Genomic DNA, 17306 nt, shown 5'->3' on the forward strand with positions numbered 1-17306 from the left:
AAGACTAATAATACAAAATTATTACATTATGTTATATTATAAACTTTTTCTTTTGTAATTTCCTTGGGCTACCGCCGGTAGCCCCGGTAGCCCGCAAAATACGCCCCTGATGTTAGGAAGCACTGTGCGATTTCATAAGAGTTAATAACCATAAACAACATACCGGTAAAGAACTTATTACAAAAATAATTTTATTTTAAGTTTAATTATTTTAATTAATACTACCCTGCACGGTTCGTGTTGGAGCTATACATTAAAACTGGATCATACATAAATAATGAGAGAAGTACAGGACGGTAAAGTTATTAAAATAATGTAGGCTCCTGTGACTAGCCTATTCTGTTTGTAATTAATAGTATAACTAAAAAAAAAATATTGTTACTGCGTAAAAATTGGGTGGAAAATACTTACACATTAATATATATTCACAGTAATATGAAAATGTGAAGATCTCGGGAATACATAAAATATTTATAAAGCATATATGCAGACTAAATATGAAAACAAAATGTTAGATTCATGATTATATTACTATAATGCCGCTAATTACTTTGCAACACATCATCACTTTGAAAAAAATAATATTGAACAAAATGTCACGAAAAAATAATCAAATACCACCGCCTGATTGCTGTTATTGTATCATGCGCATGCGCAAACTCACGACGTAGAGGAGAAAATATCAGTCACAGACGTTGCAACGGTCATAAAGTACTGAATACGGAGCAGATTTCGATAGCGATATTTTGTCACAGATATTTCGCGTCATCAGTCACAGGTTCATCTGTGACAAAAAAATACCTGTGACAAAATATCGGTTTGTGAAATATCGGCCATCTCTAATTATATGTGCTAGACTGTGGATAAACCCTCTTGCAACACTGAATTTGATTGGTTCCGGCGTATTTTCTGTGTTTTCAATATGCTTTTTTCCTCATTACTAAAATGATCAAATTTTGGAGAAACCCCGATGTAGGCTATAAGAATTATTTTGATTTACTTGATTTTCGTGTTCAATGTTTCACTTTTCACTTGGTATCGCCCTCTTAAGGGTATATATACGTGAACGACCACAAATATTATCAGAAAATGAAGGCTCTAAATTTCTAAAATTTTATAAGAAAATGAACTCACAATTGAACAAAAATTAGAAGGTACCACAACAAGACTTATCAGAACTTAAATATCTGATAAAAGTATTAAAAAGGTTACTAATAATACTTTTCAAACCAGTTTTATCAGAGTATGAAAAAAAAAACAAAATAATTCTGCAGTTACGTCATTTGGTAACCATAACATTGTTATGGTCTCTCTGACATCTTTAATATTTTTTCTGCATGTAATAAACACTTATTTCTGAAAAGCAGACTACTCTCAGACATGTAGAGTTACTTTAATACAATTAATTTTTTATTTGTCCTATATAAAATATATTAAAATTGACATAATATTTTGTGACATAATTTTTCTATTTTTAAAGAAATGGGCATTATTTTAGTCTATATTTTGCATAAATACATGTTAAATCAGTGTATAAAATTTCAGATTTCTATCTTTAATGGTTGTGGAGTTATGAAATAACGTGTGAAAATTTTCAAATTATGGAAAATTTAATTTAAAGTAAATAACGATTTCTAAAAAATATTATTAGTAACCTTTTTTATACTTTCATCAGATATTTAAGTTCTAATAAGTCTTGTTGTGGTACTTTCTAATATTTGTCCAATTGTGAGTTTATTTCCTTTTAAAATTGTGGAAATTGAGAGCCTGTTTTTTCTGATAATACTTGTGGTCGTTCACGTACATATACCCTTAAAGATGTTTTCCTGTTACTTCGTCTACCCAAGCTGTGGGCACAACGGGGAAGTGAAGCGGAACCCATAAACCCTCGTTCATATACTATTTGCTTACCCACATTGTATATCCTTATTCGTTTTCTTTTCATTGTACTGCAGTAGTGCATAAGGTTACGTCTACTTGTGTTGATTATCCACTACGAGGTCTTGGTGGAGGGAGAAGCAAGACACGTGACGCTATGACGTATCTGGCTCTAGGGGACAGATTTGCCCTACCATGGTTTAGAACAGCCGTGGCGAAAATGCGACTCACGAGCACATTGTGGCTCGCAATGATAGCTGTGCATTTCCCTTGCTTCCTACCTCCCACAACACCCACCCTCTCACTCACTGGAGTCAAACTCCGTTCCATTAGTATTTGTTTCTGATTTGCGAGTGGCGTATCGTCGCAATGTCTCTCTCGAAACCATGTACCTCTATAAAAACAAAGTTCCAAGTAGGATGGGAGGACGCATTTTTTTTTTTTTTTTTTTTTGCTGACAATATGATGAGAATATTAAATGTATGATTTGTTCACAAGTATTAGGAGGAAAACGGTTGTATAACATAAAACGACATTATACTGCATGTCATTCATGAAACATTAAAAGGTTAAGTGTTGTTATTATTATTATTATTATTATTATTATTATTATTATTATTATTATCATCATCATCATCATCATCATCTCTGTGCGTCGACCCTTTTTCAGCAGATGTAGGCCTACGAATAATGCGGTTAGATCTTCAATTTGAACTCACAGATTTACAATGTGATGTTAAATGAAAGCTAGATGTAAGGACTTGACAAATGTTGAACTTTTCAAATCTTTGCTAAAAATAAATATCCCAAGCTTCGTTCTTTCGCTTGCTCTGTTGAAGCCATGTTCGCTACAACTTACGTTTATGAAAAATTATTTTCAACAATGAAAATAGTAAAAACCAAATTTAGATCACGACTGACAGATAAATACCTTCGTGATCAACTACGACTGGCAGTAAGTGACATAATTCCTGATTTTGAAACTCTGTCGCAGAGACATTCTGAAGACAGTTAATTTTAGGTTGTGATAATGTGTCCTATGTTTTTTTGTTCATTTCTTTCTTCGTTACACGTACTAAACATTAGTTTGTAACCTTGTACTACATAAAATTTTATTCAAGTGCTTGACGTAAGAAAAATGAAAAACCGTTAATAAGTCAGACAGTTGCTTCACTTCCCCTTCGGGTGTCCGTCTCCCTCCATAGGTCAGTGGTTGCCAACATTATCATGAAATTGTGACGTAATAGAAGTGCAACTCGCACACCACTGTCGCAGGGAGAGGAGTGGAGTGGGTATCTCCTCAGGTAATGCAGTGAATAACAGTGCAGAGACGGACTGTGACCAGAAAACAAAAACAATATAATAATCTTCTACTTATTAACTACACACACTTTTTTCCATGTTATCTTTTATCCTCCTATTCATTATTTTTGTATTATTAATAAAATGAAATATATTTTCTTATTTACCATAAAAAGAACGTGTACTTCACATCAGCAGATATTTGAAATTAGAAAAACGTACCAGACTGGTCACGAAGTCGTAAATTACACTACATACTTAAAAAAAAACGTCGAAGTATTTTACCGCGATGAAGACATAGAAGCCGATAATTTTTAATTGTTTATCTATTAATGAAATATTCAAATTACACTACATACGTCGGAAAAAAAGTCGAAGTATTTTACCGCGATGAAGACATAGAAGCCGATAATTTTTAATTGTTTATTTATTAATGAAATATTCAAATTACACTACATACGTCGGAAAAAAACTTCGAAGTATTTTACCGCGATGAAGACATAGAAGCCGATAATTTTTAATTGTTTATTTATTAATGAAATATTCAAATTACACTACATACGTCGGAAAAAAACGTCGAAGTATTTTACCGCGATGAAGACATAGAAGCCGATAATTTTTAATTGTTTATTTATTAATGAAATATTCAAATTACACTACATACGTCGGAAAAAAACGTCGAAGTATTTTACCGCGATGAAGACATAGAAGCCGATAATTTTTAATTGTTTATCTATTAATGAAATATTCAAATTACACTACATACGTCGGAAAAAAAGTCGAAGTATTTTACCGCGATGAAGACATAGAAGCCGATAATTTTTAATTGTTTATCTATTAATGAAATATTCAAATTACACTACATACGTCGGAAAAAAAGTCGAAGTATTTTACCGCGATGAAGACATAGAAGCCGATAATTTTTAATTGTTTATTTATTAATGAAATATTCAAATTACACTACATACGTCGGAAAAAAACTTCGAAGTATTTTACCGCGATGAAGACATAGAAGCCGATAATTTTTAATTGTTTATTTATTAATGAAATATTCAAATTACACTACATACGTCGGAAAAAAACTTCGAAGTATTTTACCGCGATGAAGACATAGAAGCCGATAATTTTTAATTGTTTATTTATTAATGAAATATTCAAATTACACTACATACGTCGGAAAAAAACTTCGAAGTATTTTACCGCGATGAAGACATAGAAGCCGATAATTTTTAATTGTTTATTTATTAATGAAATATTCAAATTACACTACATACGTCGGAAAAAAACGTCGAAGTATTTTACCGCGATGAAGACATAGAAGCCGATAATTTTTAATTGTTTATCTATTAATGAAATATTCAAATTACACTACATACGTCGGAAAAAAAGTCGAAGTATTTTACCGCGATGAAGACATAGAAGCCGATAATTTTTAATTGTTTATTTATTAATGAAATATTCAAATTACACTACATACGTCGGAAAAAAACTTCGAAGTATTTTACCGCGATGAAGACATAGAAGCCGATAATTTTTAATTGTTTATTTATTAATGAAATATTCAAATTACACTACATACGTCGGAAAAAAACGTCGAAGTATTTTACCGCGATGAAGACATAGAAGCCGATAATTTTTAATTGTTTATTTATTAATGAAATATTCAAATTACACTACATACGTCGGAAAAAAACGTCGAAGTATTTTACCGCGATGAAGACATAGAAGCCGATAATTTTTAATTGTTTATTTATTAATGAAATATTCAAATTACACTACATACGTCGGAAAAAAAGTCGAAGTATTTTACCGCGATGAAGACATAGAAGCCGATAATTTTTAATTGTTTATCTATTAATGAAATATTCAAATTACACTACATACGTCGGAAAAAAGCGTCGAAGTATTTTACCGCGATGAAGACATAGAAGCCGATAATTTTTAATTGTTTATTTATTAATGAAATATTCAAATTACACTACATACGTCGGAAAAAAACGTCGAAGTATTTTACCGCGATGAAGACATAGAAGCCGATAATTTTTAATTGTTTATTTATTAATGAAATATTCAAATTACACTACATACGTCGGAAAAAAACGTCGAAGTATTTTACCGCGATGAAGACATAGAAGCCGATAATTTTTAATTGTTTATTTATTAATGAAATATTCAAATTACACTACATACGTCGGAAAAAAAGTCGAAGTATTTTACCGCGATGAAGACATAGAAGCCGATAATTTTTAATTGTTTATCTATTAATGAAATATTCAAATTACACTACATACGTCGGAAAAAAGCGTCGAAGTATTTTACCGCGATGAAGACATAGAAGCCGATAATTTTTAATTGTTTATTTATTAATGAAATATTCAAATTACACTACATACGTCGGAAAAAACCGTCGAAGTATTTTACCGCGATGAAGACATAGAAGCCGATAATTTTTAATTGTTTATTTATTAATGAAATATTCAAATTACACTACATACGTCGGAAAAAAAGTCGAAGTATTTTACCGCGATGAAGACATAGAAGCCGATAATTTTTAATTGTTTATTTATTAATGAAATATTCAAATTACACTACATACGTCGGAAAAAACCGTCGAAGTATTTTACCGCGATGAAGACATAGAAGCCGATAATTTTTAATTGTTTATTTATTAATGAAATATTCAAATTACACTACATACGTCGGAAAAAAAGTCGAAGTATTTTACCGCGATGAAGACATAGAAGCCGATAATTTTTAATTGTTTATCTATTAATGAAATATTCAAATTACACTACATACGTCGGAAAAAACCGTCGAAGTATTTTACTCCGATGAAGACATAGAAGCCGATAATTTTTATTGTTCGTTTATTAATGAGATATTCAATTTAGAGGTAAGGGCGTGGTAGTCTTCATAACAAGAAGAATAATGACAACGTACATTGTTCTTTTATACTTCATTTAAAATTTTACAACAAATTAAGTATCTCATATTTTTGCCATCTGCACAAAAGAAATACTTTTGCTTCCATGCCCCTTTAAATTTAGTTTTTACATATTATCTGTTTTCTGTTTTGGAAAAGACATCGAAACATAATATTATCCTACACACTTGTAACATTACATGTGTACGTACGTCTCCTGCTGATCGAAGTGAAGGCTGTAAACAGAGGGTGGGGGTATGATGCCATGGTTACGCTTGAGTGGAGACAGGGGCATGTATCGCGACACAGCTTTTGGCGATAACTGCCATAGGTGCTATGCACGTTGCAGGTTACACAGTGGCTCGGCGCACGATTGCGTTTTCGCCACGCCTGGTTTAGAATATGAAATGTCATATTTTGAATGTCTCTAATTATAATATGTCACTGACTATTTTTCGCTTTGCTTGTTGCACTTGTTTGCAAAGAATGTCTCAAAACTTTTCAATTCAGTATTTGGTCAGTCATGGCGTGTTGTTTCAGGAGCTGAAGCACAAGTGCAAGGTCTTCGCCACAGCTCTGCTGGACCACACGCGCAGCTCCCGTGAGCTGGAGATCATCCTCAACTACGACCCTGAGGAGCCCGCGATCCACACCCAGGGACGCATGCACCTCAAACGCCTCAAGCTGGCCGTCAAGCTGCATCAGAAAGAGGTGACACATCCTTCTTGAAGTGGGCTCCTATTCTGTGAAAACGTCCGTTACCATTTGAAGAGTCCACTGCAAGAATGATGGATGTCATTTAGAATACATTTTTCAGGAGAAGCAACTGAAAGTTTCAAATGCTTAGCGCTCAAAGCTTAACTGTGATTTTCCGATCATTACTGGACAATGACTATCAGTGTTAATGTATGTACATTCTACTGGGTGTTCATTTCAAAGTGTGTCATGACGTCACTGTTGTTGGGTCACCGATTTGAAGCGAGTTTCAGCTTATATGTTAGAGAAGTTGCCTATTATTTAAGACGTTCTTCAATCTGAACTTGAGAACGTGTACGGTATAACTTGAACGTCGTAGCAACAGATGGCGGTCTGTACGGTCTGTGTGCTACCATAACCTCTTTCGAACTGTGTTTTGCGCAGGCAAGTCGTACGCAGGGTATTTGTTATCATCGGTTGCGTACGATAACATTCCACAACACAAATCAAATGCTCCGTGTCCATGTTGACCGTCGAAGTTAATGTCAACAAATACGTAAGTAATCGTCTTAACCCTCTCCCCATATCCCGACAGTACGTATTTCCAAACAGTTCACATTCCTGCCACTACCGACGTTACCGTACGTATCGGTACGTACTCTTCAGAATGAACGCCGTACTTGCTAGACAACTTCTCTGCCTCTTAGGTTATACCCCTCTGCGGAAGTGTAGGAAGATTGAATTCTCTAGGCTCATCGGCTAGCCACATGACGGCATATAGCGAGCCATGACACATTTTGAACTGAACACCCAGTATATGTCTTAAGCTATGCATTGACAGTCTTGGTTCATTTTCGACAAGAAAGTGACATCCATCATTCTTGCAGTGGACTCTTCATTTCTGTAATAGGCCTACTCTACGCCAGGTTACGCGGAGAGCAGCGGGTTCTGTAAGGAGCAAGTGCGCCCTCTACGTCATCTGAGGACCGGCAATGGCGGGCCTGTATGTTTTGATGAAGGGATGTATTTTGCAGAAACGTACAGTAACAGAAGATATACTGTAGTGAATGGAACGTTATGCAATAGTTTTATTTCAATTTCCAGCCATAAGTAGAATTACTTCATTATACAGTAACGAAAATATAAGTTACTAATAATAATGTTGATATCTAAACATTCTTCCGTCACACAAAGATGTTGGTTCACGCCTCGATTGAAAATAACTAATTGTGCAGTATCAACAATATCCGTACTCTCATCGAAAAATAATATATAAAATGCTATGAATTCTTTAATTCTTAATGATAATTGCCGTCAGAAAATGCTGTGAATTCTTCAATCTTTAATGATAATTGAACTTTAGAAAATGCTGTGAATTCTTTCATCCTTGATAATAATTGCCGTTAGAAATGCTGGGAATTCCCGTTAGAAAATGCTGTGAATTCTTTCATCCTTAAATGCACTTGCTGTTTGAATATGCTAAGAATTCATTGATCCTTAAAGATAATTCCGTTAGAAAATGCTGTGAATTCTTTCATCCTTAAAGACACTTGCTGTTTGAATATGCTAAGAATTCATTGATCCTTAAAGATAATTGCCGTTAGAATATGCTGTGAATTCTTTAATTCTTAAAGACACTTGCGGTTAGAAAATGCTATGAATTCTTTCATCTTTAAAGACACTTGCCGTTAGAAAATACTGTGAATTCTTTCATTCACAAAGACACTTGCGGTTAGAAAATGCTATGAATTCTTTCATCCTCAAAGGCACTTGCCGTTAAAAAATGCTGTGAACTCTTTCATCCTTAAAGATAATTTCCGTTAGAAAATGCTATGGATTTTTTCATTCCTAAAGATAATTTCCATTAGAAAATACTGTGAATTCTTTCATCCTCAAAGGCACTTGCCGTTAAAAAATGCTGTGAATTCTTTCATCCTTAAAGATAATTTCCGTTAGAAAATGCTATGGATTTTTTCATTCCTAAAGATAATTTCCATTAGAAAATACTGTGAATTCTTTCATTCTTAATGATAATTTCCATTCGAAAATGCTGTGAATTCTTTCATTCTTAAAGATACTTGCCGTTAGAAAATGCTGTGAATTCTTTCATCCTTAAAGACACTTGCCGTTAGAAAATGCTGTGAATTCTTTCATCCTTAAATGCACTTGCTGTTTGAATATGCTAAGAATTCATTGATCCTTAAAGATAATTCCGTTAGAAAATGCTGTGAATTCTTTCATCCTTAAAGACACTTGCTGTTTGAATATGCTAAGAATTCATTGATCCTTAAAGATAATTGCCGTTAGAATATGCTGTGAATTCTTTCATTCTTAAAGACACTTGCGGTTAGAAAATGCTATGAATTCTTTCATCTTTAAAGACACTTGCCGTTAGAAAATACTGTGAATTCTTTCATTCACAAAGACACTTGCGGTTAGAAAATGCTATGAATTCTTTCATCCTCAAAGGCACTTGCCGTTAAAAAATGCTGTGAATTCTTTCATCCTTAAAGATAATTTCCGTTAGAAAATGCTATGGATTTTTTCATTCCTAAAGATAATTTCCATTAGAAAATACTGTGAATTCTTTCATTCTTAATGATAATTTCCATTCGAAAATGCTGTGAATTCTTTCATTCTTAAAGATACTTGCCGTTAGAAAATGCTGTGAATTCTTTCATCCTTAAAGACACTTGCCGTTAGAAAATGCTGTGAATTCTTTCATCCTTAAATGCACTTGCTGTTTGAATATGCTAAGAATTCATTGATCCTTAAAGATAATTCCGTTAGAAAATGCTGTGAATTCTTTCATCCTTAAAGACACTTGCTGTTTGAATATGCTAAGAATTCATTGATCCTTAAAGATAATTGCCGTTAGAATATGCTGTGAATTCTTTCATTCTTAAAGACACTTGCGGTTAGAAAATGCTATGAATTCTTTCATCTTTAAAGACACTTGCCGTTAGAAAATACTGTGAATTCTTTCATTCACAAAGACACTTGCGGTTAGAAAATGCTATGAATTCTTTCATCCTCAAAGGCACTTGCCGTTAAAAAATGCTGTGAATTCTTTCATCCTTAAAGATAATTTCCGTTAGAAAATGCTATGGATTTTTTCATTCCTAAAGATAATTTCCATTAGAAAATACTGTGAATTCTTTCATTCTTAATGATAATTTCCATTCGAAAATGCTGTGAATTCTTTCATTCTTAAAGATACTTGCCGTTAGAAAATGCTGTGAATTCTTTCATCCTTAAAGACACTTGCCGTTAGAAAATGCTGTGAATTCTTTCATCCTTAAATGCACTTGCTGTTTGAATATGCTAAGAATTCATTGATCCTTAAAGATAATTCCGTTAGAAAATGCTGTGAATTCTTTCATCCTTAAAGACACTTGCTGTTTGAATATGCTAAGAATTCATTGATCCTTAAAGATAATTGCCGTTAGAATATGCTGTGAATTCTTTCATTCTTAAAGACACTTGCGGTTAGAAAATGCTATGAATTCTTTCATCTTTAAAGACACTTGCCGTTAGAAAATACTGTGAATTCTTTCATTCACAAAGACACTTGCGGTTAGAAAATGCTATGAATTCTTTCATCCTCAAAGGCACTTGCCGTTAAAAAATGCTGTGAATTCTTTCATCCTTAAAGATAATTTCCGTTAGAAAATGCTATGGATTTTTTCATTCCTAAAGATAATTTCCATTAGAAAATACTGTGAATTCTTTCATTCTTAATGATAATTTCCATTCGAAAATGCTGTGAATTCTTTCATTCTTAAAGATACTTGCCGTTAGAAAATGCTGTGAATTCTTTCATCCTTAAATATAATTGGCGTTAGAATATGCTGTGAATTCTTTCATCCTTAAAAATAATTGCCGTTACAATATGCTATGAATTTATGAATTCTTTCATCCTTAAAGACACCTGCCGTTAGAATATGCTGTGAATTCTTTCATCCTTAAATATAATTGGCGTTAGAATATGCTGTGAATTCTTTCATTCTTAAAGATAATTTCCATTAGAAAATGCTGTGAATTCTTTCATCGTTAATGATAACTGCCGTTAGAAAATGCTATGAATTCTTTCATCCTTAATGATCTAATTTTCGTTTTCATCCTTAAATATAATTGCCGTTAGAATATGCTGTGAATTCTTTCATTCTTAAAGATAATTGCCGTTAGAATATGCTATGAATTCTTTCATCCTTAAAGACACTTGCCGTTAGAATATGCTGTGAATTCTTTCATCCTTAAATATAATTGGCGTTAGAATATGCTGTGAATTATTTCATTCTTAAAGATAATTTCCATTAGAAAATGCTGTGAATTCTTTCATCGTTAATGATAATTGCCGTTAGAAAATGCTATGAATTCTTTCATCCTTAACGATCTAATTTTCGTTAGAAAATTCTATGAATTTTTTTCATCCTTGAAGATAATTGGCGTTAGAAAATGCTATGAATTCTTCAATCCTTAATGATAATTGGCGTTAGGAAATGCTTGTATTCTTAAAGATTTGCCGTATGGCTGTTGTATAAGATATTTTCACATTTTTTACTAGTGATGATGGGTCAGTTAGTTCCTGATAGACTAATCAAGAACAAGAGTTTCAACATCACCTGCTCTTTTTAACATCTATTTTGATGCAGCGATGACTAAACTGCAAAACCACCTCAAGACACTTTTCCTATTACGTTCACAGATTTTAAACTCTATAAAGTTTGCAGATGAGCAAGTGATCTTAGCCCGTTCAGAGGATGAGCTACAGATAGTCGCTCAGCAAGGTTGCTGCAGAATATAATTTAGAAATATGAGTATAAAAAATGGCAAGAAAAACTTGCATGATCGGAGGAAACGTACTTGTTTGCTTTTCAGTTTGTGACGCACCCCAACGTTCAGCAGCTGCTGGCCTCCATTTGGTACGAGGGTCTACCAGGCTTTCGCTGCAAGAGCATGTTTCTACAAGTGCTGGAGACACTGCGAATTGCCTTCTCCTTTCCGATCCTATCCCTTCTGTACATAGTGGCGCCCACCAGCTCCTACGGACAGAGGATGAAGCTGCCCTTCATCAAGTTCATCTGCCACTCCGCGTCCTACTTCACGTTCCTTGGTGAGCTTCACACATTGACTAGAATATACAGGGTGGGACTGAAATAGTCTTGCAGATTTTCAGACCAAATAGCTCAAGTTGTATGTAACAGAAAACTATAACATCATATTGGTGGAAAGTTAATAGTTTTTTCAGAAAAAAAATCAATCAATCTTCTTAATGTATCCAGCTGTTTGCTGACAACATAAAGTCCACTATAGTCCACTGTAGTCTATTCAGTTGTTGTTTTTCACGAGAAATGAGGGGTATTTTGATCGGTGTTCATTATAGATGTCTGTTGCTAGTAGCCAGAGGTGGGGTGTAGTCAATATATACTGCAGGGCTGTGTCTTCTGCAACTGTACTGATGATTTTAATTTACTTCTTTTGTGGTTTATGGATGGGCAGTATAGAAGAATGTGTTCCAGATCTTCATCATGATTATTACACCACAGACAAGTAGGATTATCAGAAATGTGAAATCGGTGTAGGTACAATTGAGTGACAATGTGACCTGTTCTGGCTCTTGTTAAAAATGTTTGAACATGTCTGGGCAAGTTTTTGTGCATTTTCAGGTCATTTCGTTTCTTTTGTACAGACTGTAAAATTTTTCCTTTGTCAGAAGAAAGCCAATTGTTGATCCATATGTTTGTAAAATGAGACTTTATTGAAGCAAAGGCACTGGATAGAGATATCACTTGAAGAGGTCTTGGTTGCAAATTATGTTGCCTGTTTTGCAATATTATCGACTTTCTCGTTTCCAGGTATATCACAATGACTAGGGATCCATTGAAATGTTATTTCCTTTTGGATTTCTTTTAGTTTACTTAGTTGTTTCTGAATTGGAATAATTCTATGTGCATGTAGGTTTGGTACATATTTAATTATAAGCCCCCTTGGAGTCGGTAAGTATGGAAATAGATTTTTTTTAGAAATTTACCAAAAGGATTGAAGTATGGTGTCAGTCCAATGCAGAAGCAAAATCCATTCTCTGTAATATAAAAAATGAGAAAAAAATGATTTTTCCAAATGTTTAACAGCCTCTTATTCGTTAACTATTGCGGTAGGATCGTGATTTTTGTCCATATCGATAGAAAATCTAATAAAGAATAATTGATCCCTCTGGTGTATTTCATTAGTGTGCATGGTTTTCGTGTAAATTTAATTTTTAAAACCTCTAGCTTAATTTCAAGACATCACACGAAGCTAGCGAGTGACGTCTTCGCAGCTTACGTACCGAGACTCACCGAGTTCGTTGAATCACCCTGTATATGTCTGTCCGTGTAAGACAAGCAGTTATTCTGGAAGATAAGCTTCCAAATTCCTGCCGGTCTCGAATATGGATGCGCTGGATTTCTAAGATGTATTTGGTCTAATAATCGAGGTAATTTGACATTTCTCGACCATGTGGTTTCAGGCCTGCTGTACTGGGCGTCGCAGATGAAAGTGAACGACGAGAAGGGTCAAACCCAGGAGTTCAACTATTCCAAAAGGACGACTCTGCCCCAGCTGCCGGAATACTTCATTTTCGCGTGGCTCTGTGGTAATGTATTTGCATATGGAGAATTTGTTGCAATATGATGGTATGTATGTGTGTGTGTTTATAATTCTTTCAAAATGTTAATTTTAACAAAACACTCCACCGGACTTGAGATCTGGATTTCATAGGTAGATCTCAAAAACAGTTAATTATCTGATGGTGCTTTCCTTATAAATCACAATGCACCTGGAATTTAAACAAGGATATCCAAGTGTATTTATCACCCTATATGTTGCTGTAAGCTATGGGCACATCTGAAAATTATAGAATAATTTATCCGTTCTGAAAGTGACCACACGCTGTATCTCAAAATTAATCACAGCGTGTGCTCGTGTAGAAGGGGTTAAGTGTGAATTCGCTAAAATGTAATAAGTACAGATTTCAGTAGACAATTTGTTTTTCAGCATTAACTTCCCATGATTGTATGAGAAGATTCGAGAGAACGGCAGGATGTAGACCTTCGGCTCCCCCCTACTACCAATAATGCATAACACAATGTCAATACGGCGGTTGCTGTCGTCTGCGATACAACGAACTTTTCTGTTGATTTTCGAGCTCGTCATTTTTTTTCTGGCTATTATATGCTTATTTAAGTTGTGTTAACTCTCCCTAAGTGGTTTTATATTTTATTTTATCCGTCTTAGTATTTATTTTATTATTGTAAATATTTTTGTTTTATTACTATTATTATTATTATTATTATTATTATTATTATTATTGAATTAATTTGTATTACTATCTTTGTGTCATCTCCGTCACGGTTATTCTATTATTATTATTATTATTATTATTATTATTATTATTTATTATTATTATTATTATTATTATTATTATTATTTATTATTATTATTATTATTATTATTATTATTATTATTATTATTACTATATCAGGAGAATGGAGAAAGTTACACAACACAGAGCTGCACGCATTATATTCTTCACCTGACATAATTAGGAACATTAAACCCAGACGTTTGAGATGGGCAGGGCATGTAGCACGTATGGGCGAATCCAGAAATGCATATAGAGTGTTAGTTGGGAGGCCGGAGGGAAAAAGACCTTTGGGGAGGCTGAGACGTAGATGGGAGGATAATATTAAAATGGATTTGAGGGAGGTGGGATATGATGGTAGAGACTGGATTAATCTTGCTCAGGATAGGGACCAATGGCGGGCTTATGTGAGGGCGGCAATGAACCTCCGGGTTCCTTAAAAGCCAGTAAGTAAGTAAGTAGTATTGTTACTATTATTTCTATCATCAGCATTATTATTTGAACCCTGTAAAATTTATGTAGACTACTGGACTGTACCCAAGCACGAGCATATGCTCATTTTGAGTATCTATTCATATGTATCATTTAAAATGTTAAATTGTGAATAAGTTTGAAATTTGAAAAATTTGAAATTTGAACTGTCCACGATTACTTCTTCCGTGTGTTAAAAGGGTTAAGTCAATCTTCCGTCTATTATGCAGTTACAGTGCTCCGTATTTTGTGACAAAGGGGTTAAGTTCACTATCAAAGGAGAGAAGTTTGCATATTTTACAATTCGACTTAACCCCCTTTACACGAGCACCCGCGAATTTTACTATACCTGTTTTGGAAAAACGCGTCCACTGAAAAAAAAAAAAAAACATCAATAGTATGAAGGAAGCAACAATTAATGAAGCATGAATGAAAACAACGAATTAATTATTGATGAACATTATTAATAATAATGTGTTAACTGATATTTTGTTTAGGAATGATAAAGTTGGAGGTGAGACGAATTCTAGCGGAGGAAAACGTGAAGGAGTACATCAAGGACATGTGGAAGGTGATGGATCTGGGAACCAACTGCCTCTACATTGTTGTCGTCATGCTGAGAGTTCTGGCGTACAAAGAGGTGAGCTCAAGTCGTGGACTGCATGCGCTCAGCACTATTTATAGTGCAATATAATTCAACTGAAGAGAAACATGGAGTTAAAAGCATTCAATTCACTGAGAGGTGGTTCGGTGGTACTAGTCATCAAAACAAGAAAACAAAGTCTAATAAACATGGATTCTAAAATTAATATATTCCGAGATATCAGTACTTGATCGTCAACATCATAGGATATATATACAGGGACATCATTTTATTTTTACTAACATTTTTAACCTGGCTATACCTTTGGATTAACAGTTGACTGAGAACCCTTCCACGACTGGAGTTCGATGATATTGGCGTAATATACAACAAATCACTTTACTAGGTATAGGAGGGAAGAAAATTAGATCATCCATTTATGTAAACTAGGAAATATCATGTTTTTCAGTTTGATCATTTTCATTAGGTTTTTGTTTAATCAAAATGCAGTACTGTATTAACAATGAGTGTTTTTACTCACGAACTGAGCTGTCCATGCGAACGTATTTATTATGCAGTGTATATTATACTGTCTACAGCACATTAGCGTACAATATAGAGAATGAAGTTAAATTGAAAAATAATCATAATATGGATATTTAAACACATTTTTGAAAATGGTGGCCGTTCATTTCGATACAGGCTTCAGTTCTAATGTGCATATTATGGCACTATAGATTATTGTATGTAATTCCAATTACCAGGTTCGTACTTCGTATCAGTAACTCATGTTGAAATACTTCTGTACCTACTCTATAAAAGAGACCTTACGTACTGTAAATTCAATCTTCACTTCTGCCCGATCCTAAAGATAAAATTACTCAGACATGCTATCTACTGTCCGTCCAAGTGGTTACGTAGCAGGGTCGTAGAAAGGGGGGAAATCACGTGACAGTTAATTACTTAACGAGGCCCTTTTATTTAAGTTATTTTAAACAGTTGTATAATATTACGTAGACGTCCAATTCCTAACAGAAATTAATGTTCCCAGAAAAGAGCTAAGACAGCCCAGCCACTAGCATTTACAGAGAGGCGAATAGAAGCAGGTGGGGGAAACCGGGATGAGACGTAGGCAAATGGAAAATGATGCAATATTGAAAGCTCTTTCGTCACTGGAAAACGCGAACATATTTTTGGAACGTACTGTTTACTATGACCGTAAGGCTACTATGATTGTATATGCGGTCTTGGATCTGTGTGGAGGACTTCATTAGTAGAAGTGGTGGGAGTGAAGTACATTCAAAAACTCAGGTACAATAAAAATTGAAGTAAAAATAAAATGGTGTCCCTGTATTAGCACAATATTTAGTACACAAAATGTTTTATTTCATTTACTTATAAGGCAAAATAAAAGTATGAACATTGACATTAACATTACCGTTAGACGTTAACATGAAAGTTTGCAAACTCCAAACTTTCATGCTTATGCTTACGTGATTTGCAAACAGTGCACAATCGTGGAGCGCTGAAGTATACGACAGAATATGAGGAAATGGCGTCGTTGTTATGTTTCCATGGTTACCAAGCATCTTTGCGGTTATGTTAATGTTCCCATTGTAAATGATGATATGACTTTTTGATTTTACTGTAACGTTTACATGTTTAAGTTAACGCTTACGTTATGTTTAATTTTCATTGTGAATGAGCCTTGAGAAGTGACCAGGAGAACTTAATTCTATGAATCAAAACTACCAGACTGCGCTAACAAAACTAGTAAACGTAGAATATCTAACAATTGCTTGGGTAATTTCCTAGTACCAGGTACTCGTTACATAGGTCGTTTTTATGTTTACACAGTGGCCCAATCCTAAACATATTTAGTATAACTTGTTGCTTGTGGGCTATCCCAAACCCCGACCTCAACCCCTAAGAGCGCCAGTCCTTATATACCCGTCAGTCAAGGCCTTCTGACAAAAGCAATTGACAATAGATATGTCAGTCGTGACAACCTCATAAAATATCCTATCAATTGAATAATCGATCTTGCT

The 17306-nt window shown here is 34.1% G+C and overlaps 1 protein-coding gene across 2 annotated transcripts in view; it reads left to right on the forward strand.

Annotated features, from left to right (window-relative positions):
• Positions 1-17306, forward strand: part of LOC138713885 (transient receptor potential-gamma protein-like) — a 52430-nt gene that overhangs the window by 14606 nt on the left and 20518 nt on the right. For both annotated transcript variants that reach the window (XM_069846389.1, XM_069846390.1), the window contains exons 6-9: positions 6644-6814; positions 11681-11915; positions 13311-13436; positions 15173-15315. In XM_069846389.1, the coding sequence (XP_069702490.1) occupies positions 6644-6814; positions 11681-11915; positions 13311-13436; positions 15173-15315 (675 nt within the window). The remainder of the gene's footprint in view (positions 1-6643; positions 6815-11680; positions 11916-13310; positions 13437-15172; positions 15316-17306) is intronic.

This window comes from Periplaneta americana, chromosome 14, assembly GCF_040183065.1.
Source record: "Periplaneta americana isolate PAMFEO1 chromosome 14, P.americana_PAMFEO1_priV1, whole genome shotgun sequence".
In the NCBI taxonomy this organism is placed as follows: Eukaryota; Metazoa; Arthropoda; class Insecta; order Blattodea; family Blattidae; genus Periplaneta; species Periplaneta americana.